Below are 27,892 nucleotides of genomic sequence, written 5' to 3'. Positions count from 1 at the left end.
AGTCAAACACCAGAATCCGGCGTCAAGGTCCCTCGCTCTAGACAACAAAACACACTTATAAGGTCCTTTTAGACCACTTTGAACCTATAAGGCCCTTCCAGACAAAAGAGTGAAGTTATAAGTCCCTTCCAGACAAATTTTCCAATAAAATAATCTAAAGCAAGAAGAATATGAATAACCAATTTTTCTTTTCCTAGGGATACGAATAACCTTGGAAATGAAGATTAGATAGAATGATATATTGCCTTTTTTTTTTTTTTGGCTTTTTAATGTTAACAAAAAGTAATTACTTTTAATTTTCATTTTTTGGTCAATGTGAATTGGTTCCAAGTTGTTTGTGGAAAGGGTATCAACCCTACCTATACTTTTTATAATTTTTGTGGAAGTGAAAAAGTGCGTGGAAAGAGAAATTCTAAGTACCTTATGCTTAATTCTGTTTTTTTCATTAATGACTAATAAAATTAACGGGTATAAAGTTGCATTTAATATTATTACAACCAATGATATTAAGTGGAACACAAATGTAACATGAAAAATGGGACAGAGGATTTAAACCCCATTTTAATAATACCAAACAAACACTTCGTATTAAATACCAACTAACACAAAATTTCTTGTTTGTTTTATAAATGTCAAGTTTTTTTTTTTTTTTTTTTTTTTAGCAATCAAGGTAAAATTATTTATATCCTTTCCTTCAAATCATCAATTAATTATATGATTAATTAGAGTTAAATTGTTTACTAATTAAAAATTTGTTAATTGGTGGATTTTTTTAAAATTATAAAATTTTCCAATAATTTCTTTGAGCTAATGAAACTTCAAATATAGCTTTTTCTTTATTAAATATTGCTGTTATTTTTTGGGAATTCTCAATGGCAACCCTAAACTATTGCTACACTGAAATGGTGCCCTAAATTTTCTAATACAAAATGACCAATAATTATTTGGTACAGGCGGGTGTACTATGCGCATGGTACACCTGGAACAATATTACTATGTGAATAAAAAAATTACTTATAAATAAAAGAACATTACATAAGAACATTACCTATAAATAAAATATCATTACATATAAATTAAAGAACATTACCTAGAAATAAAAAAATAAAAAAATAAAACGTAGCTATAATAAAGTAGCTAAAAGTCTTGAGACCCTAAGAGATACATTTTAAGGTCATATAATGGCGTTTGGAACCATATATGACCATTATATATTGTCATAAATGTCCGTGGTAGGCTTGAATTCACGAAATCGATGCAAGTTTTGAACTGGCAAATTGAGAGTTTTAAGGCAAATTATATGGTTTCACCTACCCAATAGGACTCCCGGAGGGTATTAGGGACCATGGTAAATATCTCGGTAATTTTTCATTCTGAGCAACAAAAGGTCAAAAATTTTAAAATTAAAGGCAATTATCTACGCTTTTTAAGTAATTTTTAACGTTACGGGGTCCGATGGCGAAAAGTCATAAACTAAAGAGATACATTTTAGGCATATAATGACGTGTGGAACCATATATGTTTATATGACCATTATATATTGTCATAAAGGTTCGTCGTACGTAGACTTGAGTTCACGAAATCGGTGCAAGTTTCGAACGGGTAAATTGAGCGTTTAAAGGCAAATTATATGGTTCCACCCACCCAATAGGACTCCCGAAGGATATTAGGGACCGTGGTGAAAATCTCGGAAATTTTTTATTATGAGCAAAAAAAAGGCCAGAAATTTCAAAATTGAAGGCTATTATCCACGCTTTTTGAGGAATTTTGGACGTTATAGAGACCGATGGAGAAAAGTCTTGAGACCCCGGGGGATACATTTCAGGGTCATATAATGACGTCTGGAACCATATATAACCTATATATGTTGTTATATATGTCCGTGGTAGGTTTGAATTCACGAAATCGGTGCAAGTTTCAAACGGCCAAATTGAGCGTTTTTAGGCAAATTATATGGCTCCACCCACCAAATTGGACTCCTGTAGGATATTAGAGACCATGGTAAACATCTTGGAAATTTTTATTTCCGGGCGAAAAAAAGTCAAAAAATTCCAAAATTGAAGGCTATTATCCACGCTTTTTGAGGAATTTTTGACTTTACGGGGTCCGGTGGAGAATAGTCTTGAGACCCTAGGGGATACATTTTAGGGTCATAAAATGACTTTGGAACCATATATAACCATTATATGTTGTCATAAATGTCCGGGTAGGCTTGAGTTCACGAAATCGGTGAAAAATTCGAACGGGCGAATTGAGCACTTTAAGGCTAATTAGATGGTTCCACCCACCCAATTGGACTCCCGGATGGTATTATCCACCATGGTAAACATCTCGGTAATTTTTATTTCTAGGCAATAATAGGTCAAAATATTCCGAAATTGAAGGCTATTATCCACGTTTTTTGAGGAAATTATAACTTTACGGGGCCCAGTGGCCAAAAAGTCTTGAGACGATAGAGGATACATTTTAGGGTCATATAATGACGTTTGGAACCATATATAACCATTATATGTGTCATAAATGTATGTGGTAGGCTTGAGTTCACGAAATCGATGCAAATTTCGAACGGGCAAATTGAGTGTTTTAAGGCAAATAGATGGTTCCACCAACCCCATTGGACTCCCTGAGAATATTAGGGACCATGATAAACATCTCGGAAATTTTTATTTCCGGGCAAAATAAGGTCAAAAAATTAATTGAAAGCTATTATCAACGGTTTTTGAGGAAATTTTGAAGTTGCGGGGTCTGGTGGAGAAAAGTATTGAGACCCTAGGGGATACATTTTAGGGTCATATAATGACGCTTGGAACCATATATAACCATTATATGTTGTCATAAATGTCCGGGAAGGCTTGAGTTCACGAAATCGGTGTAAATTTCGAACGGGCAAATTGAGCGTTTTAAGGCAAATTAGATGGTTCCACCCACCTTGTTGGACTCCCGGAAGATATTGGGGACCATGGTAAACATCTCGGAAATTTTTATTTCCTGGCAAAGAAAGGTAAAAAAATTTCAAAGTTGAAGGTTATTATCCATGCGTTTTGAGGAATTTTTAACGTTACGGGGTCCGGTGAAGAAAAGTCTTGAGACCCTATGGGATACATTTTTAGGGTCATATAATGACGTTTGGAAACATATGTTCACTGTATGTTGTCATAAATGTCCGTAGTAGACTTGAGTTCACGAAATCGATGTAAATTTCAAACGGGCAAATTGAGCGTTTTAAAGCAAATTAAATGGTTCCACCCATCCAATTGGACCCCCGGAGGGTATTAGGGACCATCGTAAATATCTTGGCAATTTTTATTCTAAGGATTAAAATGGTTAAAAATTCTAAAAATGAAGGCTATTATCCATGCTTTTTGAGGGATTTTTGATGTTACAAGGCCCGGTGACGAAAAGTCTTGAGACCTTAGGGGATACATTTTAGGGTCATATAATAACGTTTGGAACCATGTTTGATCATTATATGTTGTCATAAATGTTCGTGGTAGGTTTGAGTTTACGAAATCGGTGCAAATTTCGAACGGGATAAATATTCGTTGATAGAGAACCTATGTGAGTTTGGGGATTCCGGCCTTTTGTTACCGTTAGCAAACCTTGATTGGCGAACTAATGGAATATCGTCTGTTGCCTTATTTTAGTCGTCTACATAGGGTATCCGCTAAATGATGAGGAAGTAGAATGGATGAAGAAGTTAGAGGGATAGGAGAGAGAGTATTGAAGAGAGAGAAAATAAAGAGTTGAAATGAACATTACATATATATTTCTTCAAAAAAAGAACATTACATTTAAATAAAAGAGAATAGTCTCAATGTTCTTTTTATTTATATCTAATGTACTTCCGCGTGTACCATGCATATGGTACACTCCCCTCTAGCATACTATTTGCCACAAAATGACTCTAATTAAATAAGATTTTTACCCTATAGATTCCGAAGAGAACAAATGCTTTTAGGAAAATTTGTGAGAAATGTCCTTTTATACAAGCCTTTTATTTACACGAATATGGACCGCCTTTTTGTTGTTAAGGTTCTTTTACAGAGAAAAAAAAAAGTGGCACAAAAGATGCTTTTATCGGACTTGGGTTACGGTGAGATCAGGGTTGGATTTCGATTCCTCAAGCCAAAAAAATCACGTACATTGCATGTGACCATTTAACATTTGTTTTTTTTTCTCCCTCTAGGGTTTCGAGAACGGGGGAGGGCCGATGATGGTTTTTCTTTTGGATAGGGGAGGTGTTTCTAAGGTTGTGTAGGGGTTGGAGATTTTTTTGGGCGAGGGGAGGGCTTTTAGGGAGTTGGAGTGGCAGTGAAGGTTGGCGGTGCGAGAGAGGTGACACATGGTGGGGAGAGGGGTGGCTGGAGAAGGTGAAAAGTGAAGGAAATATATGGTTGTGTGGTGGGATTTTGTGGTGATGGGGCTGGTGGCTTATTTTTCCCTTTATTAATTTCAGGGTTTTTAACTTTTTTTAGCCCGTTCAAACCAAATGGCCTCTTAGTACACAATTATCAATTTGCACCAAGGTTAGGAATTGGGCTTGCAGGTGTTAGCTTAGTAATGTCTGTCCAACATGATTTTATGTGACACGTGTGATTTTTTTTTTTTTTTTTTTTTTTTTTTTTTTTTTTTTTTTGTGTGTGTGTGTGTGTGTGTGTAAAGAAAACCGCTATAGCAGTGATGTTACTGATGTAAATAGCCATTAAACGCAAGGGGTAACACTATACTTTGTATTCATTATTGTATTATTAATACAAGCAAGAACATTATGTATAACAGCGCAAGTGCGTACCACGTACGTCTACATAACGAGAGGAACTTTATTGTGAATTACAATAGCTTTATTTATGTAATAAAATTTTTGCTTGCTTAATTAGCTTCGTGACCTTAGGAGCATTATGCATATCCGGGATATCGTACACATGCAAGTCATTTTTAGCAGGCTAATTAATGAACCATGCAACCACAATACGAGCATCACCATTGATTGCTGCGTGAGCTTTGCCTCCTAAAATTGGGTCTTCATAGAAACTTGACTCTCCAGATGCATCAAGTTTCACTTCAATTACATTCCAATCGACATCTCCTATTGGCCCAGCTTCCGCATAAACCTTTAGACAGCATAAAAATAAAAAACAAAAAGAGATGGTAGTAATTGACAAATTTTATAGATCGAGAATAAATAAAGTAATGGCTATATAGGGATGCCCCAGTTTCTCATAGTGAAACAAAAATTGTTTTTCACATGACATTTTCGTAAATAAACCAGCAACTTTATACAACTTTATTTAATTGTGGAGCCCACAATAATGAAAAAGTTGTTGTTTATTCACAAAAATGTCCCAATAAGCAATAAGAAACAAATTTTGTTTCTCAATATGAGAAACAGGGAATTTCCCTTAATGAAGTGTTGAGCAAATATAAATCGTGGTATGTACCTTTTTATTAGAATAATCAAACGCTATGAGCCATTTTCGTGCAGTGGAGTCATCACCATCAGCATAAACCACGCCCCCTTTAGACCCTTGTGGAAGGGGGCCTTGGTGCTTGAACTCGATTGGATGTTTCTGTCGCGGAATGATTTCCGGGTAGCTCGGAACTGGATTTCCGGACCAGTTGTGTTGATCATGTAGTCGCAAAGTTACAGGGTCCTTGTGTCGATTTGAAATGTAACCAGAAAAAACAACCTCCTCCTTAGCACCAACCTTGGGCTCCAAAGCTGCTTTATCCCTTGCAGCCTTAATCAGCTCCTCGAAAATAGCCTTTTCCTCGTCGCTAAGCAATGGTATCGAGACTTGTTGGGTTGCGGCGGCCATGCTTTTCTTAGCCTGTAGTCTAACATTATTACAAGTATAAAATACTATGGCTTTGGTTTAATCAAGTTTATTTAGTATGCTACATACACTCTAAATAGTGATACTTAAATATAGTATATATACTGAAACAATATTAAGAAAATTAGTCCGTATGTCATTGAGATTGTGGATGTGTTAAATATCCACAAAAAATTGTAAAATGGATGAGATTTGAACACGTGGTATTCAGGTCATGTTGGGTCTTGAGCACATGTCAAATACTTAATTCAACCAAGTCTATGGTCAAAGTAAAATATTAGTTTTATATTCTATCACGAGGAATTGTCTCAGGAAGTCAGGAACTTGGAGTTTATTTTGGTTGCATTTCATCTCACAATTTAGGGATTCGAAGGACCCAAAATTAAATCATCCCATGATTCCAGCTTTAAAACAATGGGCTACACAAGGGTAATTAAATGTAAGAGACTAGGAAGAAGAATTACTTACCTCAACTTTAGTTCTTTAGAAAATATGTCGAAAGCTACACTGTCTATTAGTGATATAGATCCATCATTCAATCTATTGGGGGTTTATTTATAGACAGGCATCAATAAGAAGAGTGATTAAAAAAAGATAGAAAACTATTTTTTTGCTAAAAGAATACAATAATGGAGAACTTGTTCTAGATAAAAAGAAGGTTAACGGGGCCATGATGAAACAAAGAGAAATTCTTCATAATCCAATGATAGATAATTTGATCTTAATCAATTGCAATATATTCCGTATGTTTAATTTTTCGGATTTTATGTCAATGTCAAATTTGATTCGAATGTGTATGTAGTTTAGTCATATTGGCCATATCGAATTATTATACTTTTTTTTAACTAATATGCAATTAAAAATATTTATAGTAAAAGTTATACATTGACAAACGTGTACATTGATTTTTCCAAAATAACTGTTTAGTAATTAAATGTATATCCATCCATTAGCAAAGAAAACCCTTAAACTATAAACCTAAACCCCAATTCTAATGAAGAACCCTAATGCCCAAATTGAAAACCCTAACTCTAATATTGGGAGGAATTACACCTAGTTATAAACCCTTACCCCTAAATTTTCACATTTATTACAAAAATAGTTATTGATGATTTGTGCCTAACATTGAAGGATCGATGCAACCAATTTTAAAGTTTTTGGTAGCTTAAGATGAGTGTATAGATTTCACAAAAAAAAAAAATTAGTCAATTATTTGTTTCAAGATAATTGGAACACTTTCTTTTTACACATGTTTTCAATTAATTGCAACACTTATTTAGTTGGTAAAGGTTCACTATTCTTTTATTATATCTCTCTCATACTTACCTTACTTTTACTACTTATTACGAAGTATTTTTCTCACTCACTAAATAAACCTCCACCAACTATAACTTATATTATAAAATTTCTGACTTTGATCCCAAGACCATCCTATGGTTTTCTTAAAATTGTGTATCAAATGTATTATATTGTTGCGATTAATCCAAATGGAGGGAGCAAATATTTATTACCACAAAACTTTTTAAACTTTTGTGATAGTTTCTTTTTGAAAAATTAAATGGTGCTCCGACCCTAATTATTTCCAAAAGGGCAAATTTGAATAGTAGGTAAGTTTGTCTATTCATTTTCTTGTCGTTGCTACTTTTTCTATAAATAAATAAATAAATATATAAATTACTAATGAGCACCTCGAGACGTTAGATACTGAATAAATAAATTATCGGAGTATTAAATTTGAAGTGCATGCCAAAATCACGCATTGCTCAAGGAAAGTGTGAAGATTGAATTGTGGTTGGCTCGGTAAAAATTTGAGGGGGTTAACTTAATTAGAAGTACTCCATATATTGTTTCAAAAAAGAAGTACTCCATATATATGTTAAGATACACACTTAATTACACTAAAACATCTATATTTGATCAAATAATTGCAATATTTTAATTTTTACAAATTTTAATGCATGATTTTGACCATTATTATCTTACATAAAAATAAAAGTAGTTGGTATACAATGTTTTTTTTTTTTTTTTTTTTTTTTTTTTTTACGGAATACTTATTTTAGGAATAATAAAGGTATATAGTAGAAGTTAATAGAAAACACAAGATAATGTATTGTACTTAAGTCATTAACATTACGTAACATTACATTTCTTAGCACAAATATGCCTGCATAACAAGAGGACTTTTTATTGTGAATAATTACTAGTAACTTATTATAATATGCCTACTTGCACCACGACCTTAAACCGGAGTTCATACATCCCAACACAGTACAACTTTTTACCAAGCTATACGTAGCGTAGGCTAATTAGAGAACCATGCAACCACAATATCACCGTTGTTTCCGGCTTCAGCTCTGCCTCCGAAAACTGGATCCACAGAAACACTTGAATTTCCGGATGCATCAAGTCTAACTTCAACAACGTTCCAATCAACTGGTCCTGTTGGTCCAGCTTCTACGTAAACCTGTTAATCATTTTATTTAATTTTTAGTAATTGATATATTTTTATGTATCAAGAAACAGAGAAAGTATATATACGTAATCTACGTATGTATGTACCTTCTTTTTTAAAAGGTCAAAAGCCACGAGCCACTTCCGTGCAGTGGAGTCTACACCATCAGCGTAAACTACACCCCCCTTGGACCCTTCTGGAAGAGGTCCATGGTGCTTGAATTCAATGGGATCTTGGCTAACTACAATAGTGTGGGGGTAGCTCGGCACTGGATTTCCAGACCAGTTATGTTGATCAAGTATCTGCAAAGATACGTTGTTCTTGTGACGATTTATAATGAAACCATGAGTAATAGCTTCATCTTTAACATCAACCTTTGGCTCCAAAGCTTTTTTGTCCTTCGCGGCTGCTGTTAGCTGCTCGAAAGTAGCCTTGTTCTCGTCACTAAGCACTGCTGCTGGTACTTGTTGGGTTGCAGCCATTTTTTTTTCCTTAGCCTGCCCAACAACAAGAGTAACTAACACTTATACGTGCTCAAAAATTGTGCTTGTCTTATAAAACCAGTAAGTAATTTAAAAAACGGAGAAAGTATAATTTATTAATTTATAATTAGCAATCTTAGCATACCATACCATTCTTAAACAAAAATGAAAGATTAGAAGGAAGAGTTAATTACCGTTACTTTGACACACGTACTGTAGAAAATATGTTACAAGCTACAAATATATAAATATAATAGCTAAAATGGGCATTGATCAACTGCTTATATAAAGGGCATCAAAGTAAGAAAAAATTGTTTTAAAAAGAAAAGATAGAAAAGTTGAAAATTCGTTTTTGATCAAAGACACGCACTAATTAATGGCGAATTCATTCTAGATATAAAGATGGTCCATGAGCGCACAATAATATTATACTAGTAATTAATAGGGAAATTTTGTATGATTCTACATTGGTTAATATACCAACCTAACCTTGGTTTAATGGAAAAAAGAGCACATTTTATCAACATTCATTTGAGGTAGGTTGAATTGTTGAAGCTAAGGTTACATTAGTTGATTCCTCGATAAGGGCATTTAAGGAGAAAGAATTCCCTTTCCCCAACTCTTTTCAATAAACGTCTTTTAATATATTAGTATAAAATTTTAATCTCACTCGTGCAAAAAATTTAAGGTCTAAAATAAAGGGCTTCGGATGGTAGGATGCCCTACCATTATTAAAACCTTGGCTCCGCCACTAGATAAGAGGCTATATCAAAATAAATAAATAAAGACATTATGCGCTTGAGTTCTATAAGATTATGAATCATACTTAGGCCCTGTTTGATTCACCTTAAAAAAATAATATTAAGTAAAAATAATTTTAGTTCAGTAAAATTAATTTCAGTTCAGTAAAAATAAGTTCAGTTCAGTAAAATTCAGTTTTCTTAAAGAAGAATTATAATAGAAAATCAGTAAAAATAATTTCAGTTCAGTAAAAATAAGTTCAGTTCAGTAAAAATAAGTTCAGTTCAGTAAAAATAATTTCAGTTCAGCAAAATTAAGGTGAATCAAACAGGGCCTTACTTTGACAAATTTTTTTTTTTTTTGTAGTCGATACATTTTGACTTTTGATATTACTCATAAATCTTATTTTGACTAGATTTTATAAATTATATTTATGATTAAATTTAATTATGAAGTATAAGGGATCTTGTTAGAATTGTTTCAATGTATAGCATATTCTCATAATATCAAAACTTATATAATTTTTACTTATTGATAATTGGATATATTAATCATTGGCTTGCTCGTGAGAATATCAATCACTAATTCCTCCCAGTATATTGTAATGATGATCCTCCATATATCTTTACTAGAGCATTAGAGCATTTCCATCCATGATATGAATGTATACCAGGGATGAAATTTGTGGAAAATTAATACAAGTATAATGTAACTCCACCCATGGTATATATAAATTAAAATTATGTTATGCCATGGTATAAATGTAGTTTAATTAAAACTAATCCAAATAAAATTGCCATACTATTTCTTATAGATTAATGATAATCTGTAGTCAAAGTTTTAAAAGTTCAACTTACAATATATTATATTAGGACAAACAAACATTAACGTTACATTTCATATTCGTAGCACAATTATATTTGCATTGCATAACAAGAGGACTTTATTACGAAGTACTAGTATGTAGTTTATCATAAGCTGCCTAATAGCAGCTTAATTGACTTTAGGCTTGAGCTCCTCCGATCCCATGCAACAACTTTTTATAAACAAGTTAATTGTAGAACATTGCAAAGACGTGCTTGCCGTCGGTTGCTCCACTAGCTTTGCCTCCGAAAATTGAATCCTCATAAGCACTACGATCTCCGGACGCGTCAAGTTTGACTTCAACTACATTCCAATCGGTTGGTCCAATTGGCCCAGCTTCTACATAAACCTGTAAACAATTTTAAATTTTAGTTTGATTCATAAGTGTTGGGTTGAGTCTTTTGTATAAAGTATTACAGGTTGAAAAGACTGTCCTTGAAAGTGTTATATCAGGGATAGATTTAAGCTTGTCGTAATGGGTTGTCATAAAATTATTTGATTTTTGTAGTGTATAATAATGTTACCTTCTTTTTCAAAACGTCAAAAGCCAAAAGCCATTTTCGCGGAGGATAACTTTTTTGGTCAGCATAAACCACTCCTCCCTTAGAACCTTGTGGAAGAGGCCCTTTGTGCTTGAATTCATTGGGATGCATCTGAATTGTAATAGAAGGGGGGAAGCTCGGCACCGGACTTCCATACCAGTTATGTTGATCATATAAATGCATAGTTAAATTGTTCTTTTGACGGTTTACAATTAAACCGCGAGTAACAGCTTCCTCCTGATCATCAGCCTTTGGCTCCAATGCTTCTTTCTCCCTTGCCACCGCCATCATCTCCTCGAAAATAGCATTATTATCGTCACTAAGCACTGCTGCTGGGACGACTTCCTGAATTGCGGCCATGTCTTTTTCTTATCCTGTCCAACAATCGAATTATGATTTACTTTTAAAAAAAAAATACTTAGTATATTATTTTCTCTATCTCATTTTATTTAATTACATGCATGAAAATGCACAAATGCACATAGTATAACTATTGAGGATATATTTAGGAAATCATCGGATATATTTTGTGACCATATAATCCAACAAAATTAATACGTGCATTATAACGGCCTTTCAATTTAGTTTAGTTGTAATTGTCTGATAATATGGTGATTAAAGATAGAATATGTATATAAACTACCATTCTTAATAATTAAAAAAAAAAAATTAAAAAGGAAAAGGATCGAAAGAAAAATCAGATGGAGGGGAAGAGTTACTCACACTCACAGTGAACGTACAGCAATGTATAAATTATGTTGCAAGTTACAAATCAACAATGCCTTAAAGGATATGGATCAACTGCATATTTATAGAAGGGTATCAAGGGGATCAACAATTGTTTATTACTCAATAGCAAAAAAATATTAAAATATTGATATTATGGACATTATAATTAACTACTCTAGAATAACTTAAAAAAATACGGAGTAATATTTGTCTTTTATAAGATACGGAGTTGTATAATATCAAACCAAAATTGATACGGAGTAGATGAATAGATCAAAAGTCAAATTGATGAGCTCAGTATGGTTTTCTTTACTTTATTCCAATAATATTCATTAAAAATAATTATGTTCAACAAAAGTAAGTTTGATTTAATCAATAAAAGTAATTTAAGTTCAGTAAAATAATTTAATTTCTATTAATGTAAACCTTGCTTCAGCAAAAGTAAGTGAAAAGAAATGAAATTAATATAATTTAGAACAGGCGACGTTAAGTAATTTAAGGGAAATCTCTTTCTTGTCAAAAAAAAAAAAAGGAAATCTCTTTAAAAAAAATAAGTAATTTAAGAATAAAACGTGTTAAAAAAAAAGAAGATAGAAATGCAGAAAATTCGTTTTGGTCAAAAGCACGCAATAAGCCGATAATGGCGAATTCATTCTAGATATAAAGATAGTCCATGGCCCATTATGGGGCACAAGCACACAATAATAGGGCAATTTTGTATGATACACTAACAGACTCGAATAATATTATGCCGACGTCTACTAACTTCTTGCAAGATTTGCTAATTATCCTAAAGTGTCTTGTTCGATCGAATATATTATTTTAGTATAAATTATACTCCCTCCGTTTCAATATGATAGTCTCATATGAAATCAATTACAAAAAATAAGAAAAGAAAAATATTTGAAATCTAACATTAAAGTCAAAAACAATTCATAAATAGTTTTGCCTTATTTAATTTTTTTTTGATTTTTTTAAGAAACTGTCAACTATAATGGCATAATTCAAGGGAAACGTAACATTATTACAATTTTATTTATAGCACAAATTTGCATCACAATTAAGAGGACTATTTTATGAATTACTAGAAGCTTATTATAAAATGCCTAATTACAAAGTGACCTTAGGCTTGAGCTAGTCCATCATACAAGATACAACAACTTTTTAGCAAGGTATTCATATCCAGTGGCGGATCTAGCGGGGGTTCAGGGGGTTCAGTTGAACCCCGTTAGATCCGGAAAAAAAAATTAAAAGTTATTAAAAAAAAAAAACCTATAAATAAAATATCTTAAACAAATGTTTAATATGTTAGGCGTTAGCTCAGTTGGTTTAGTGACTCTCAATTGTACCACAGATCGCGGGTTCGAAACCCAGGACGCGCAACTTTATTTATTTTTTTTCTTTTTTCTTTTCTCCCTTTTTTTCCCTGTAACTTTCGTTCTTTGTTCTATTCAATTGTTCCCTTTCTTTTCTCAATTCTCATACACTGCTGCTTGCTAAAACCCTAACTTTCTTCTCCATTTTTTCTCACTTCTCAAATCTCAAGCCGCCGCACAGAGCCACCGAGGCACGTCACGCGACCACGCCTGTCGCCACTGCTCACCGACGAGGCCACGAGGGTCGAGGAGGCGACGCCGACGATCTACTCGAGGTAACATTCTCTCACTTACTCCCTGTTTTTTCTTTTCAATTTCTGTTTTTTCTTTTCAATTTCTGTTTTTGAGTTTTAATTTTGAGTTTTGAGTTTCTTAATTGTTAATATCATAATATGTTGATTAATTTGCAGTAGATGTAGTACTAATTAATTTGCAGTAATGCAGTAGATGTAGTACTTATTAATTTGCAGTAGATGTAGTACTGATTAATTTTGAGTTTTGATCTATGAATTATGAATTAATTTGCAGTAGATGTAGTACTAATTAATTGTTTTTTAAATTATTGTAGTGTGACCATGAAAAGTTTGGAGCATTTTTGGAATATGAAAACTCGAAGAATGCTTTTTTAATTTGCATGTTTTTTTTATGTATTGTATTTTGACATTTAATTGATGTTATGTATTGTTGTATCGGATCATTTTATTTTGCAATTTTATTGAAATTTGGACTTATTTTTTGTTTACTTGTGTATTGATATTTATTTGAACATTCTATTTTATACTTGTACACCCGATTTATATCCGTGCATTTGGATATCGGGTGTTTGATAAAGTTCGAACCCCCTAGGTCCAATTCCTGGATCCGCCACTGTTCATATCAAATCCTAATTAGAGAACACTGCAAATACAATATCACCATCGTTTCTTGCTTCAGCTTTGCCCCCAAAAACTGGGTCCTCGTAAAATTTATGATCTCCGGATGCTTGAAGTTTGACTTCGACTACATTCCAATCAACGGGTCCTATTGGCCCAGCTTCTACGTAAACCTGAAGACAATTTTGATTTTTCATTTTGGGGCGGCTATTTTGAGATCATATTATCAAAGTAATTCATAAGGAGCAGAGAAACATATATAAATTATGGTGGAATATGCAATCGTGCATTCCTCGGGGTCTAACTACAACAAGTAACAGCCCAGTAAATTTAAAATTGCTTGTTGCCATGTCTATATATACAAAGTCTATATGCATGCTTTGACCATATGTTCTTATTTTTTTGCTTAGGAAATAAACTATATGAATCAAATAGAGAAACCATAAAAATTATAAAATAGGTGCCTAAACCCTATCCGGTTGAACTTTCTTAATTTATTTTGACTCATTTCAAACAATCTAAAGTTTTTGATGAAAAGTTATTACGATTGTCAATCAATTGATTAATTTTTTACTAAGGAAATGCTTTATAATTTAAAGTGTTGAGCAAGACTAAAACTAGCGCAAATGGTATATAAGTACTACCTTCTGTTTTAAAAGGTCAAAAGCTACGAGCCATTTTCGAGCAGTGGAGTCGACACCATCAACATAGACCACCCCTCCCCTGGACCCTCGTGGAAGAGGCCCTTGGTGCTTGAATGGAATCGGCGGGTCTAGGTGCTGATATACAACCACCTCGGGGTAGCTCGGCACTGGCTTTCCAGACCAGTTATGTTGATCATATAACTTCAAAGGAGCAAACTTCTTGTGATGATTTACAATGAAACCGCGAGTAACAGCTTCTTCATGTGCATCAACCTTTGGTTCCAAAGCTGCTATCTCCCTTCCAGCCGCTATCAGCTCCTCGAAAGTAGCCCGCTTTTTCTCATCACCAACCATTGCTGCACCCGGCACTCCATGTGTTGCTTCCATGTCTTTTTTCTAGACTCGATCTACTACGCAACAACAGAAGCATAATTTACTCAAGAATAATAGATATAAGAAGTATATAGTTCTAGAACACATATTTAATTAATCTGAACTGATCTGAATCTTTCTGATCTGGTCTAATCTGATTTGAATTTATTAAGGAATAAGTAACAAGTATATGAAATAAGTTGAAGAGAACAAGTCCTAAATCAAATAAAATTTAAACTTATATGATAATGTTTTTCAAATTTAGCTTACATAAAAAGTAAAAAAAATTGAAATAAAGAAAGAAAGATTAGGGGAAAGAGTTTCTCACAGTAACTTTCGTACAAGTACAGCCACGCAGTAGAAATATGTTGCAAACTACGTACAAATTAATCTACAATACCTAAAGGAATATAGATGAACTGCATATTTATAGCAGGGGTTTCAACGGTCAACTAAGAAGAGCTAGAACTAAACTAATGCCAAAACAAATACTCGTACTCCGTATATTACTTCCAAAATAGATAAAATTAATCACTTTGTACCTCTTTTCCTTCAAAATCTTAAATGATAAGCATGCTTAAACAACCATTTTATACAAGTATATGCTTATAATATACATCTTATGCTACATTCCAAAACTACACTTGCTACTAACAAACATAATTCCAATCACACGAATTTCTAAAAATAGATTGGTTGGAATTATGATTTTGTCCACCTTTCGATATTGGGGTTATAGTTCATGTGATTGAATTTATGTTTGTTAATAGTACATAGTAATCCTACTTTTGGATATAGATGAAGAATTTTCTATTATTTTTTTTATAATAAACTATTTATATTGATTTATTATTTATATAAAAGCATACAAATGCAAACACCCAAATGTTATCATCTTAGGCTTTGTTTGCATAAGATAAGTTCATTTAAAGTAAGTTTTGATAAGGCTTATCTAAATACAAACTTTTACTAAAATAAGTTTTAATTAGCACTAATAAGGAAGTTTAGCCCCTTAGCCTTATAATGTATTTAACTTACTCTTGTTCAACCAATGTGGGACACTTGGGAGGTTTATTCTTTAACATACATTTGGTTAATAATTGTTTATTATTCTAATTTGCGATATATATAATGGTCTTGTCATTGTTTCAAAAAAAATAATGGTCTTGTCATAATATTGGAAAGCAATAAAGCATAGGAATTAGAGAAACAGCATGCTGATTGGGTCAGTGAGGGGATTTTGGCCCAACAAGGGAACAATATATGGGCCTCAGTTGACAGAGAGATTACAATTGACGAGCCTTCAAGGAGGACGAGACGCGAGTCCAGATTTCTTCATCATTTTATGAATCAAAAGAGGCCAGAAACCAGAATTAGTCTCCACTTATTCCTCATCTAAGAGATACAAATGCAAGATTCTTTTTTGATGAATTTATATATGTTGCAAATGTAGATAATTACATTAAAATATCATGTATATATACAAATTTACATAACAAATTTGCATAGCAACGTACTCGCTTGTACAATGTATATACATGTGAACATCCATACAATTGGTATATGAAATTGAATTGATATAATGATATTCTATAACTTCCAACTTGTAAGTTGTAAGTTGTAACCTAAAAAACTCTCATATGAAAAGAGAAGACTAATAATTTTTCAAGTCCACCAAAATGTAGACCAAGATAACATAAAAATATTAGTAATAAAAAAATTTTGGCTAATGGAAGAGAAAAGAAAGTGATAAATACGTATTTTCCAATGATGGGTTTGATGGATGGAGTTGTTTAGTAAGGTTAACGTTAAAGAAATTAAACAAAGGCAAAGGAAGAAAATAAAAGGTTGTCAAGTTACTTTGTATTATTTTTCCTTCCTCCTAAATTAGGAAATTGTAACAATTAAAGGATGGAGGAAGTATTATTTTGTGGCTCATTCCTTCCAAATTATTTTCTAGTAACCGAACAAATTTTGAGGGGAAAAAAACATTTGTAGTTCACAACGAACAAAACATTGATCACTTTAAGAAATATAGGTATATGCTGACATTATTAAGAGAGGCGGCAGGATTGTTAGAGAAAGAAGGGGCAACTTATACACACACTCACAATATATAGGATCGAATTAGATGTGAATGAAATGAAGGAAGATTAGAGACAAGAATGGAGGTGAGAATTTAGTTGCTTAATATCCATAACATCATTATTACTACGATGATTATGACGATGATGTATGAAGGAAGTTATCCGTCGCATATTAGCAATAGCCTCAGGATCATCAAGTTTGTATAAATGAAAACAATGATTCTTATTTTTGTTCACCACAATCTCCACCATTCCTTTCCATCCACTTTTAATCAAATTCTCCACATACTCTTTCCCCGCAACATTCATAGGGTCATTCTCCGCCACCAGCACCAACACCCTCCCACACCCGAGCCTACCCAAATCCTCTAGGGTAGGCCTCAATCTACGGTCATTAGGTCCTTCGTTTGTAGGGCACATGTACAACCACATCTCCTCGTCCCTCCCTCCTATCCCAAAATAAGGATGACCTAAAATCATCCCCTCCACCCTTACACTTTCTCCAAGTTTCCTTGTGGGCCCCACACGAGCTAAGAGGGTGTGACAAATATTTCCTCCGGCGGAATCTCCACCTACAAATACCCGTTCAAGATCAGCGTGGTGGTTGATCCAAGGGTCTGGCCCACACCCCTTTTCATGGGCTGCCACCCACTGGAGGGCGGCCCATGAATCTTCGTAACATGCAGGGAGAGCACGTGTAGGGAAAAGGTTGTACTCAACTGAGACAACAATGATGTTAGCTTCAAATGAAAGATTACTAACGTAGCGTGTGTATACCTTGGAGAAGGCGGACTCCATGCAAAATCCACCTCCATGTATATAGAGGAGAAGTGGGAGTTTGTTACAAGAATTAAGGGTCGTAGTTGTTGTTAGTTTAGATGAACTACTACAAGAGGGGGGGTGAATGGTAGTAGGTTCCAATCGCGGAACTTAAGCGGAAATAAACAATTAAAGCGTAAAGGAACTTAAAGCACACAACAAGTTTTACGAGGAAACCATCCAGTGCCTAACTGGAAGTAAAACCTCGGCCCATTGGGACTTATAAACAAATTCCACTATAATAGGCAACTCTCCTAGTACAACCTATTACACAGACCTTTGCTTTGCAAGTTCCACCACGGACACTTGACTCTATGATAGGACACTTCCTACCAGACCTAAGACACTTCTCAGGACCCTTTTTCTCCCCTTACCCAGGACACTTCCTAGGTGACCCAAGACACTTCTCAGGTTCCTTTCACTCACTGTGCACTCACAGCTACCACTCGAATTTTACGAGATTTCAAACTCATCACTTGTGTGAATTTAAGAGAATCCACAATCTCACCCCAAAATACAAAACACTCAAAAACCCTTTTTCCCATTACAAGATCTCATTGAATATCCCTAAATACATATCTATGAATAAAGAGATAAAACTAATATGTTGAACACTCGAGACCTGTCTGGAACTCACTGGACATACTGTAACCAAAACCTGATAGGAACTTTGACCAGGAGAACTGACTTAGCTTCGTGGTGAAGGCTAAAACCATTAAGCACGACCACTACACTTCGTCAGCCTCAACTTTGAATGAATACTTATGAGCATATTTATAGTACACTCGAAATATTCATTTCATCTTGAAAAAGATAGATTTTCTGAAAAGATAAGTTTAAAAGATATTTTCTAAAAACAAGTTTTCCGAAAATATATCTTTTTGTTCAGAATAAAATCTGTCAATAATAATAAGATAAACTTAACATAAAATCAGATTTAATTCCAATCTTATCTTTTAGTTTAAAAATACTTTTTAAACAAAATTTATCTTTTTCCAAAAGGGATTTATTAGAAGATAAATATCTTTATTCAGTAAAACCAAATCCCTAAAAGATATGCACGTATTAAGTAAATATATATCATTAAAACCGACTTTTAACGACGTGCATACTTAAGTTCCTATTAGGTTCCTGAACTCTGACAGTCTCTGAGTTCCTGACAAGTCAGTCACTCTAATTTCATTAACTGTTTGGAGTTCACCTTGGTTCCATATAGACTTGTTCCAGACCGACTTTTATGTCCAACATACTTACATGAATCCTAGAGCAATATACTTCTATTTCTCTGTCTTCATGTTGCTTCTCTGAAACTCTTGTTCTGGAATCCTGTAGTCTTGATATATTCTGGATCTTAGGGTTTGCCCCAGCATTACACCAGAACCAGGTCGTTACACCCGTTTCGAAGTTCCTGTTAAGAAACTTCTGGAAGTTCCATTTCTGGAACTCTTCTTCTAACTTTACTTGTATCCTCGTGGATCTTCTAAAGTTCCTCTGTTTCAGTTCCTACTTCAGCCCTCAACGCTTACTGAATCTGCAAACATCACAACACTAGAAAATCCTTATTAAATAGAAGTTTGCTCAATTCTTAACATCATCATCAAAACCTCATAAGGGTCAACAAGTTGCCCCTTTTTAATGATGACAAACTGAGCAAACTTCTGAGGATAACAAAGTAACTCAGAAGGTTAGTTTTTTCATTTATAAAAACAATAAAGAAAACTAAACTAAATTAAAAGACTCCTACACATACATGACCTATATATGTATAGGATACTTACCTCGTGAAGCTAACATATGTAAACACCTATTTACATAGTTACCTTCATGGTTCCTTAGCCATCATCATGCTTATCAACCGTAACACTTATCATTGTTCTTGTTCCTCTATTGCTTATCCTATATTGCTCAAGTTCCTTGTATATATACTTGTCATTGCTCAGGTTCCTTGTATCCTGTTCCAAACATAACTTGCTCTTTCTATGCACAACTTAACATACACGTTAGATAGATAATCATCATTAGTTTATAATCATCAAAACCTAATTGCTCAACAATTTCCCCCTTTTTGATGATGACAAACTAATGATGCTTATCACATATTAAAGGATAATCATTGTACATTTATTCCCCCTTAGTTTTTCAAGGAAATACCATATGAACAAGTTAAGAACATTAAGAACATACACAAGAACTTAACATAGTTAGGAACTTAGCAATACACATCATTATCAATATATATATATACTTTCAACGATCATGATGTATGAACTTTAGACTTAATTACTGCATACCATAAGCATCATACATATTCTTCCCCCTTTTGTCATTATCAAAAAGGGTATTGTTCCACATGTTTGTTTTTCGTAAATTATACACACTTAAAGTCATATGTCACACCTACCACCATATAATAAGTAAATATATAATGGTTAAACACTTGTTGTTCCTAAAAGCCTCAAGGTACTCACTTTTCAAACACGAATACCATTTTCACACTAATTTCCAACTCACAATCCAAAGGCCCAACTTCAAAACCCTTAATTGAACTTGACAAATAAGAAGTTAAGAATCAAGGAAAGATCAGAGCTAAAAAGTTAGAAGTGGATTGCATGAATAAACAAATGAAAGCGCAAGCTCAAAGGATAAATAAAGAAGCATATGGAACAAAATAAGTAGAGGGAACATGAAGTGGAATTTGTGCTCTTCGTTTGACGAGGTTCATCACATTTGTTCTTCATTTCATACTCTTGAACCTCCTGCTAAACACAACACATATTCATCTTGCTAATTAATAACCAAGTTCCCTTACTTCAACTACCAACTACTTTGAGGAACATTCTGCACACTGGAACTTAAATAGATTTCAGTTTCATCATAGTCAAGTTCCTTCATCGTTTTTTTTTTTTTTTTTTTTTTTTTATTGTTCCTTCACTAGCTCACCAAGTATACGAGTACACTACATCGTTATAGTCAATATTCTTCATCTTTAGATATCCAGGAAATTAAATATTTGATCACCCTTTTCTTTTCTTTTTTTTTTTTTTTTTTTTTTTTTTTTTTTTTTTTTTTTTAAAGGGTGTCATTATACAAATTTTGCATGCTTTCCTGGAACAACACATGTTAAATCAATGAAGATATTACGTAATCATACACTTGATTTCCACAACCAGACATGAACCATTTTGATTTCTTGGTTCCTACCTTATTCCCCCTAAGTCCCTCACCATTCTTCTTCCTTTTCAAGTACTTACTTCTTTGTTTTTCTTCAACTTCCCCCTCAACATATAATCACCATTTTTCATCTTTCATCGAATCATAAAAAGATGATCAACAAACTTAGAGCACATGGGAATCAAGAATAAGAAGTAAAAGTGTGTGAACGGAAAGAGGAAATTGAATTGGGTGAATAAGAATCTTCGATTTTCTGAATATGGGACAATTAAAGTATATGCAACACGGACACACAACTTAGAGTTGTAGAATAATGTTGCGATCAAAGATATATGGCGTGGATGCTTGAAAGTTGGCTAAAAGATAGGTTAGTTCCCTCTGAAATTTAAACAAGTGAGTTACAAACGATCTGGGAACTTACCTGTCTTGTTCCATCAAAGTTTCTTTCATTGTTCCTTTGGCAACTTAGGAACTTCGTGTTTGACAGCACCCATAGTTCTATTATGAGACCTCTAATACTCTTAGGCAAGTGAGTATGTCTTTTACAACACAAGAACTAAGTGTGACACATAAACAATAAGCGCATATTCTTTACTTTAAGTATAACATGCATAGGAACCCCCAGCTTGACATAACTTATGAAAAAAAATACTTTATACTCATGTTATGTTTCATCAAGTCTTGTTCCATTAAGCAATAAACAAGAATATGACAAGTCAAGACAAAACCATAAGAGAATCAATTCAAAAATTCACATATTGCATTCATACCAAAAATATATCAATTCAATTCATCTAATGCCGACATGTGAAAAGGAACTTATATCTTATGTAGTCTCTTACCAATAAAAATATAACTTTAAAGCATTGGTTGAATATGATGGCTTACCTTGGAGTTCTTGAAGTGGCTGTTATGTTCCTTGATGATCTTCGAATCTAATATGAACTTCCACTTCTAACTCAAGTTCCATTGTCAGTGGTTAATGCTCACAAATATATTTTCTTATCATAAATTAGCAAAAACCACTGCACAATGGCTCGTTAGTAGTACTAGAGATATATCAATTTAAACAAGTACTACTAATAACTCAGCTCATCTTGAAAACAAAAATTGATACTTTTAAAACTCAATTTTCAAGAAGGAACTTGGATAGCATTCTATCCTAGAGTATGTTCCACATAGACGTCTACAAAAATTCATATCAGGACATCCATGTGGTACAACTCTAATCCCATATAAACAGCAAGAACAAATATTATTCAATTTGCTTCAAGTCTAGCTACACACGCAACAAGTTCCTTAAAGACACTACATACCTTTGTATTGGTTGTTTCTTTTAAGATCCAACCTGGCCTTGTTCCATCCACGTGCCTTACTCAATAAGCATTTTCCAGAACACCCTTTTTAATCTCCGACCCTTTTTAGGTGTTCTAGAATAGGTTCAGGATGTGACATGCATCCTCTTCCTTTTAAGCTTATTAAGTTCCTGCTGCACATCTAACCTGATAACAACCAATTATATGTTTACATCAACCTTAAAAACAAACTTATCTTTTATACAACTATGAGTTATGAAGTCCATCTTTTTCGGTTGATATCTTGAGCTCTTCTCTGATCCTTGGTTGTTGAGGTTTTCCCTTTGGTTACATATGCATGAAAGACACTTTAGTTCCATAGTTTCTTGAGATATTGCTGGTCGGAACAAATATTATCTCAGCTCTGGAACTTCGTTGGAACTTGCTTTCTTGTATTGAGTTCTTTGAACTTTGCTGCATCAGTTGGAACTTAACATCTCGAAGTTCCTCAACATATGTAGCTATCCCTTGCTGTTATTCTTAGTGACATATTTCTTTACTAGGAACTCATATAGTTCTTCAAGAACTTGCGAGTTCACCTTTTATCACCTGTCTGATAGGAACAAACATGTTAGTCTCAAAATATGTTCACTTATTGCACATTAAACAAGATAGGGTAAACTCTTTATGTTTTGCTGTTCTCGGCGTTTATGGATAAATCGCCTTGGCACTTCTATCATCAAACATCCCTAAGTGGAACATAGGGTGTCTTGTTAATCAAAGATCTGTTGCTTCAGTGTTAATGATGTAGCAAGAGGCATTGAAAACTATTCCAAAGAACCTGCAAAGACCATTAGTATATAACTTTGTTCTCTTCTTGTCTTTCATGATTCAAAATTGGAAACTTGTTATCAATCTGTGTTCCTGCAACAAACACTAAACATGACTGGAACTAGGTTCCGTTGTTAGATCTATAACCTCATAGATGATGAACACTTAGCCACTTACCCTGTGATAGAAAAGACTTTCAACAAACAATTCATCGTCTCTTCTATTAAGAAAAGTAACCAAGTGCACATTTGCTTTCATTACTTATAAACAAGACATCTCTTTCAATTAGTCTCTACATATCACATGGTAAACATATCCATATCACTAAGATCAAATGGATTAGTGTTGCTTACCAACTACCTGATGTTGAAAGAGAATGTAACATGTGTTTGATTCTCATGCTTCTCGATCTTAACCTGTTTGGAACTTACATATACATATACCTATTATCGAGTTCCTACTAGGTTTATCAAGCATGAAAAGATTTACATGTTCACAGTTTGAAGCATAGAAGTATCTCATCTTCAATAAAACCTAGAAATGTCAGGTTGTTGTTAGGAATCACCTTGAGATCCACAAATGATGTGTTCCCTTTTTGATTCCCTTCACATGTGACATTTCCACTCTTTATTGATGATGTCATCTTGAAGCCATGAAACAGCTAGAGTTACAAGCAATTTAAAACCAGAATGTGCATTAAAAACTCGACGAGAAAAATATTCACAATGGGATAGGAACTTGACTTACTAACTTCTTGTTATGTAGAAATTTTACCTTTTGTGTTAGTATTATAAGTCAAAGTTCTTCCATTGTAGGTTTATAGTAAGAGATACCTTGATTTGGCTATCATCATCTCTTTTGGAACCTCGCTGTCGAGATATTGCGAGTTCCCTCCTATTATAAACCTTCAACTCTTCCATGTTCCTTTTGACATAAAGTTGGAACATGTCCTTCTGGTCCTTTAGACCATTGTATCTTGGGTAGAGGAACGTGTTGATTTAATCTCAAATTCTTCAACACCTTATCAAAGTCCCTCATATTATCATTCAAAAGATATAACCTGAAAGTTCACAACCCAAGAGATTCCTTTGTGCCTTTAAAATGTCAGTAGGTTAGTCAAAAGAGATAGATAAAACCTAAAGCATAAAAGTGTTGAAACATAAAGTTCCTGTAAGAATACTCCCTTTTAGATGTCGTTCCATCAACGAAATGATGAATCTCCAACACGCAGTCAAAGATAATCATCTTTACTCATCATCCTTCATAAGAGTCTGCTACAGGAATTCATGCTTTGTTCCAAGGAACTTTGAATAATAAGAACTTAACTGGAAATTGAACCAGAATCTTTACAGGAACGTATACACTATCTCCTATAGCACCTTGATATAGAAGCTTTGTTGTTCCTGTATCCCTAATTCGTTCTATCATTTCAAGTTCACCAAGTTCCAACCAATTTAAGCACTGAGCTCCTAATGGAACAAACTTTTATGCACCAATTTGTCTCAATGGACAAACCTACAAAACAATCATTAATAACTTGCACAAAACTAGAAGAGAAGTTAGTTTGTCATGATATACATTATAAACATCAAAGCAACTTCTCTTTTCATCCATTCACAAATAACCTTCATAAGAATAGGGAATTGAATTTCAATAGGAATTTGTGAAGGATTAATACATACCAAAAGCACATGACCAATATTTACAGAGAGATGTATAGGTGACTTACACACTTATCCATATTGTCGCTTCACCTACTATAACCCTCTTATAAAGGCTTTCTAGTGAGAGGAACTTGCACATAATTCCTTATATACAAACAACCAAAGATCATCGTTATTAATCAGTTGTCTCCACTCATATAGCCTGCAAAATCAGTCATCTTTTGGCTTTGGTTACCCAATATATATTGGGTACCTTCATGTTAGTAATTGACGTCAATAATCCATAATTAAAACAACTACGGTTAAACCAACTATCTTTACTAACAATAAGCATCATGTGTCTACATAATAAATATTCAGAATAACACATACACATGATAAGGTCATTCTTTGGCAAATATTCAAAATATACGTTCATTACCTTGCCCAAAGAATTAAGTTTCCATACAGCAGTAATCCAGGTTCCAAGAGACCAAATATGCATAATTCTACACAATACGTTCCTTGAACTATTTCTAGTAAACCGATTCTTTGAAAATAAATCAATTTGTAAATCTGACAAATACTTTTCACACTATAAATCAGATTTGAGGTTACACAAAATTGATTTACAATCTTCCAAAACAAAATCCAAAATTTAACTAGAAATACTGCAAGAAACTTTTGCACATAGTATCATGCATATAATCAAGATTTCAAGACGAGACACTTACCTCAAAGATGTTCATCTTTGAATCACTTCTGCTTCACAAGCAGACTTTGGTCTTCACGTGGTATTGGGAATGTTCTAGGGTTGAGTTCCATTCGCTGCATTCCTTGTAGATATCCATCCTAGCCTGGAACTTGCTCCTCGGGGTTGCCCGGTTTATCAAGAGCACCGGCTCTGATACCAATTGTTAGTTTAGATGAACTACTACAAGAGGGGGGGTGAATGGTAGTAGGTTCCAATCGCAGAACTTAAGCGGAAATAAACAATTAAAGCGTAAAGGAACTTAAAGCACACAGCAAGTTTTACGAGGAAACCATCCAGTGCCTAACTGGAAGTAAAACCTCGGCCCATTGGGACTTATAAACAAATTCCACTATAATAGGCAACTCTCCTAGTACAACCTATTACACAGACCTTTGCTTTGCAAGTTCCACCACGGACACTTGACTCTATGATAGGACACTTCCTACCAGACCTAAGACACTTCTCAGGACCCTTTTTCTCCCCTTACCCAGGACACTTCCTAGGTGACCCAAGACACTTCTCAGGTTCCTTTCACTCACTGTGCACTCACAGCTACCACTCGAATTTTACGAGATTTCAAACTCATCACTTGTGTGAATTTAAGAGAATCCACAATCTCACCCCAAAATACAAAACACTCAAAAACCCTTTTTCCCATTACAAGATCTCATTGAATATCCCTAAATACATATCTATGAATAAAGAGATAAAACTAATATGTTGAACACTCGAGACCTGTCTGGAACTCACTGGACATACTGTAACCAAAACCTGATAGGAACTTTGACCAGGAGAACTGACTTAGCTTCGTGGTGAAGGCTAAAACCATTAAGCACGACCACTACACTTCGTCAGCCTCAACTTTGAATGAATACTTATGAGCATATTTATAGTACACTCGAAATATTCATTTCATCTTGAAAAAGATAGATTTTCTGAAAAGATAAGTTTAAAAGATATTTTCTAAAAACAAGTTTTCCGAAAATATATCTTTTTGTTCAGAATAAAATCTGTCAATAATAATAAGATAAACTTAACATAAAATCAGATTTAATTCCAATCTTATCTTTTAGTTTAAAAATACTTTTTAAACAAAATTTATCTTTTTCCAAAAGGGATTTATTAGAAGATAAATATCTTTATTCAGTAAAACCAAATCCCTAAAAGATATGCACGTATTAAGTAAATATATATCATTAAAACCGACTTTTAACGACGTGCATACTTAAGTTCCTATTAGGTTCCTGAACTCTGACAGTCTCTGAGTTCCTGACAAGTCAGTCACTCTAATTTCATTAACTGTTTGGAGTTCACCTTGGTTCCATATAGACTTGTTCCAGACCGACTTTTATGTCCAACATACTTACATGAATCCTAGAGCAATATACTTCTATTTCTCTGTCTTCATGTTGCTTCTCTGAAACTCTTGTTCTGGAATCCTGTAGTCTTGATATATTCTGGATCTTAGGGTTTGCCCCAGCATTACACCAGAACCAGGTCGTTACACCCGTTTCGAAGTTCCTGTTAAGAAACTTCTGGAAGTTCCATTTCTGGAACTCTTCTTCTAACTTTACTTGTATCCTCGTGGATCTTCTAAAGTTCCTCTGTTTCAGTTCCTACTTCAGCCCTCAACGCTTACTGAATCTGCAAACATCACAACACTAGAAAATCCTTATTAAATAGAAGTTTGCTCAATTCTTAACATCATCATCAAAACCTCATAAGGGTCAACAAGTTGCCCCTTTTTAATGATGACAAACTGAGCAAACTTCTGAGGATAACAAAGTAACTCAGAAGGTTAGTTTTTTCATTTATAAAAACAATAAAGAAAACTAAACTAAATTAAAAGACTCCTACACATACATGACCTATATATGTATAGGATACTTACCTCGTGAAGCTAACATATGTAAACACCTATTTACATAGTTACCTTCATGGTTCCTTAGCCATCATCATGCTTATCAACCGTAACACTTATCATTGTTCTTGTTCCTCTATTGCTTATCCTATATTGCTCAAGTTCCTTGTATATATACTTGTCATTGCTCAGGTTCCTTGTATCCTGTTCCAAACATAACTTGCTCTTTCTATGCACAACTTAACATACACGTTAGATAGATAATCATCATTAGTTTATAATCATCAAAACCTAATTGCTCAACAGTTGTGCACTCGACTCGTGGTAAGAACATCCGAGCTGAGACTTCCGGAGAAATTTGTACGTCTTTTATTTTGACGCCGGTGGCAAGGTCGTCTAATGGAGGGATTTTTTGTCCCGTGGCGTCGGGAAATCTTAGTACAAAGCGGCCATCTTTGAAGACGTTGAAGAGGACAGACTTGAAGGCCACCTTATCACAATAATTGTTGTTGCTGGAATCCAT

General features: G+C 33.9%; 3 protein-coding genes and 1 pseudogene across 5 annotated transcripts; all 4 read right to left on the bottom strand.

The window, feature by feature from the left end:
* Window positions 1-4,716: 4,716 nt before the first annotated feature.
* LOC145609139 (jasmonate-induced protein homolog) lies at window positions 4,717-6,380 on the bottom strand. Of its 2 annotated transcripts, none has more exons than XM_081664692.1 (3): window positions 6,303-6,380; window positions 5,439-5,835; window positions 4,717-5,111 (listed from the first exon to the last, which is right to left on the bottom strand). In XM_081664692.1, the coding sequence occupies exons 2-3, from the start codon at window positions 5,814-5,816 to the stop codon at window positions 4,944-4,946; spliced, it is 546 nt and encodes a 181-aa protein (XP_081520818.1). In that variant the 5' UTR covers window positions 5,817-5,835; window positions 6,303-6,380; the 3' UTR covers window positions 4,717-4,943. The 2 variants fall into 2 exon arrangements, with proteins under 2 accessions (XP_081520818.1, XP_081520819.1); XM_081664693.1 differs by having other exon boundaries at window positions 5,439-5,828; window positions 6,303-6,354.
* A 1,539-nt stretch (window positions 6,381-7,919) lies between these two features.
* LOC145608830 (jasmonate-induced protein homolog) lies at window positions 7,920-9,108 on the bottom strand. The gene is made up of 3 exons (XM_081664422.1): window positions 8,963-9,108; window positions 8,394-8,783; window positions 7,920-8,298 (listed from the first exon to the last, which is right to left on the bottom strand). Exons 2-3 carry the CDS (start codon window positions 8,766-8,768, stop codon window positions 8,137-8,139), a joined length of 537 nt encoding a protein of 178 aa, XP_081520548.1. The 5' UTR covers window positions 8,769-8,783; window positions 8,963-9,108; the 3' UTR covers window positions 7,920-8,136.
* Window positions 9,109-10,288: 1,180 nt separating this feature from the next.
* Window positions 10,289-11,776, bottom strand: LOC145609055 (jasmonate-induced protein homolog). 2 transcript variants are annotated; one of them, XM_081664627.1, is made up of 3 exons: window positions 11,639-11,776; window positions 10,898-11,289; window positions 10,289-10,722 (listed from the first exon to the last, which is right to left on the bottom strand). In XM_081664627.1, the coding sequence occupies exons 2-3, from the start codon at window positions 11,273-11,275 to the stop codon at window positions 10,561-10,563; spliced, it is 540 nt and encodes a 179-aa protein (XP_081520753.1). In that variant the 5' UTR covers window positions 11,276-11,289; window positions 11,639-11,776; the 3' UTR covers window positions 10,289-10,560. The 2 variants fall into 2 exon arrangements, with proteins under 2 accessions (XP_081520753.1, XP_081520754.1); XM_081664628.1 differs by having other exon boundaries at window positions 11,645-11,711.
* A 5,285-nt stretch (window positions 11,777-17,061) lies between these two features.
* Window positions 17,062-27,892, bottom strand: LOC145607609 (putative carboxylesterase 1 pseudogene; annotated as a pseudogene).

The sequence above is a fragment of the Chenopodium album genome, chromosome 23 (genome assembly GCF_948465745.1).
Source record: "Chenopodium album chromosome 23, dcCheAlbu1.1, whole genome shotgun sequence".
Classification (NCBI taxonomy): domain Eukaryota; kingdom Viridiplantae; phylum Streptophyta; class Magnoliopsida; order Caryophyllales; family Amaranthaceae; genus Chenopodium; species Chenopodium album.
This window is presented reverse-complemented; position numbering and strand designations above follow the sequence as displayed.

Bases quoted from the DNA above. Each gene is read 5' to 3' on its own strand.
- LOC145609139 (XM_081664692.1), bottom strand. From the start codon at position 5,816: ATGGCCGCCGCAACCCAACAAGTCTCGATACCATTGCTTAGCGACGAG. The intron at 5,112-5,438 runs GTACATACCACG...TGCTGTCTAAAG, and splicing joins TTGATTATTCTAATAAAAAG to GTTTATGCGGAAGCTGGGCC.
- LOC145608830 (XM_081664422.1), bottom strand. From the start codon at position 8,768: ATGGCTGCAACCCAACAAGTACCAGCAGCAGTGCTTAGTGACGAGAAC. The intron at 8,299-8,393 runs GTACATACATAC...AATGATTAACAG, and splicing joins TTGACCTTTTAAAAAAGAAG to GTTTACGTAGAAGCTGGACC.
- LOC145609055 (XM_081664627.1), bottom strand. From the start codon at position 11,275: ATGGCCGCAATTCAGGAAGTCGTCCCAGCAGCAGTGCTTAGTGACGAT. The intron at 10,723-10,897 runs GTAACATTATTA...AATTGTTTACAG, and splicing joins TTGACGTTTTGAAAAAGAAG to GTTTATGTAGAAGCTGGGCC.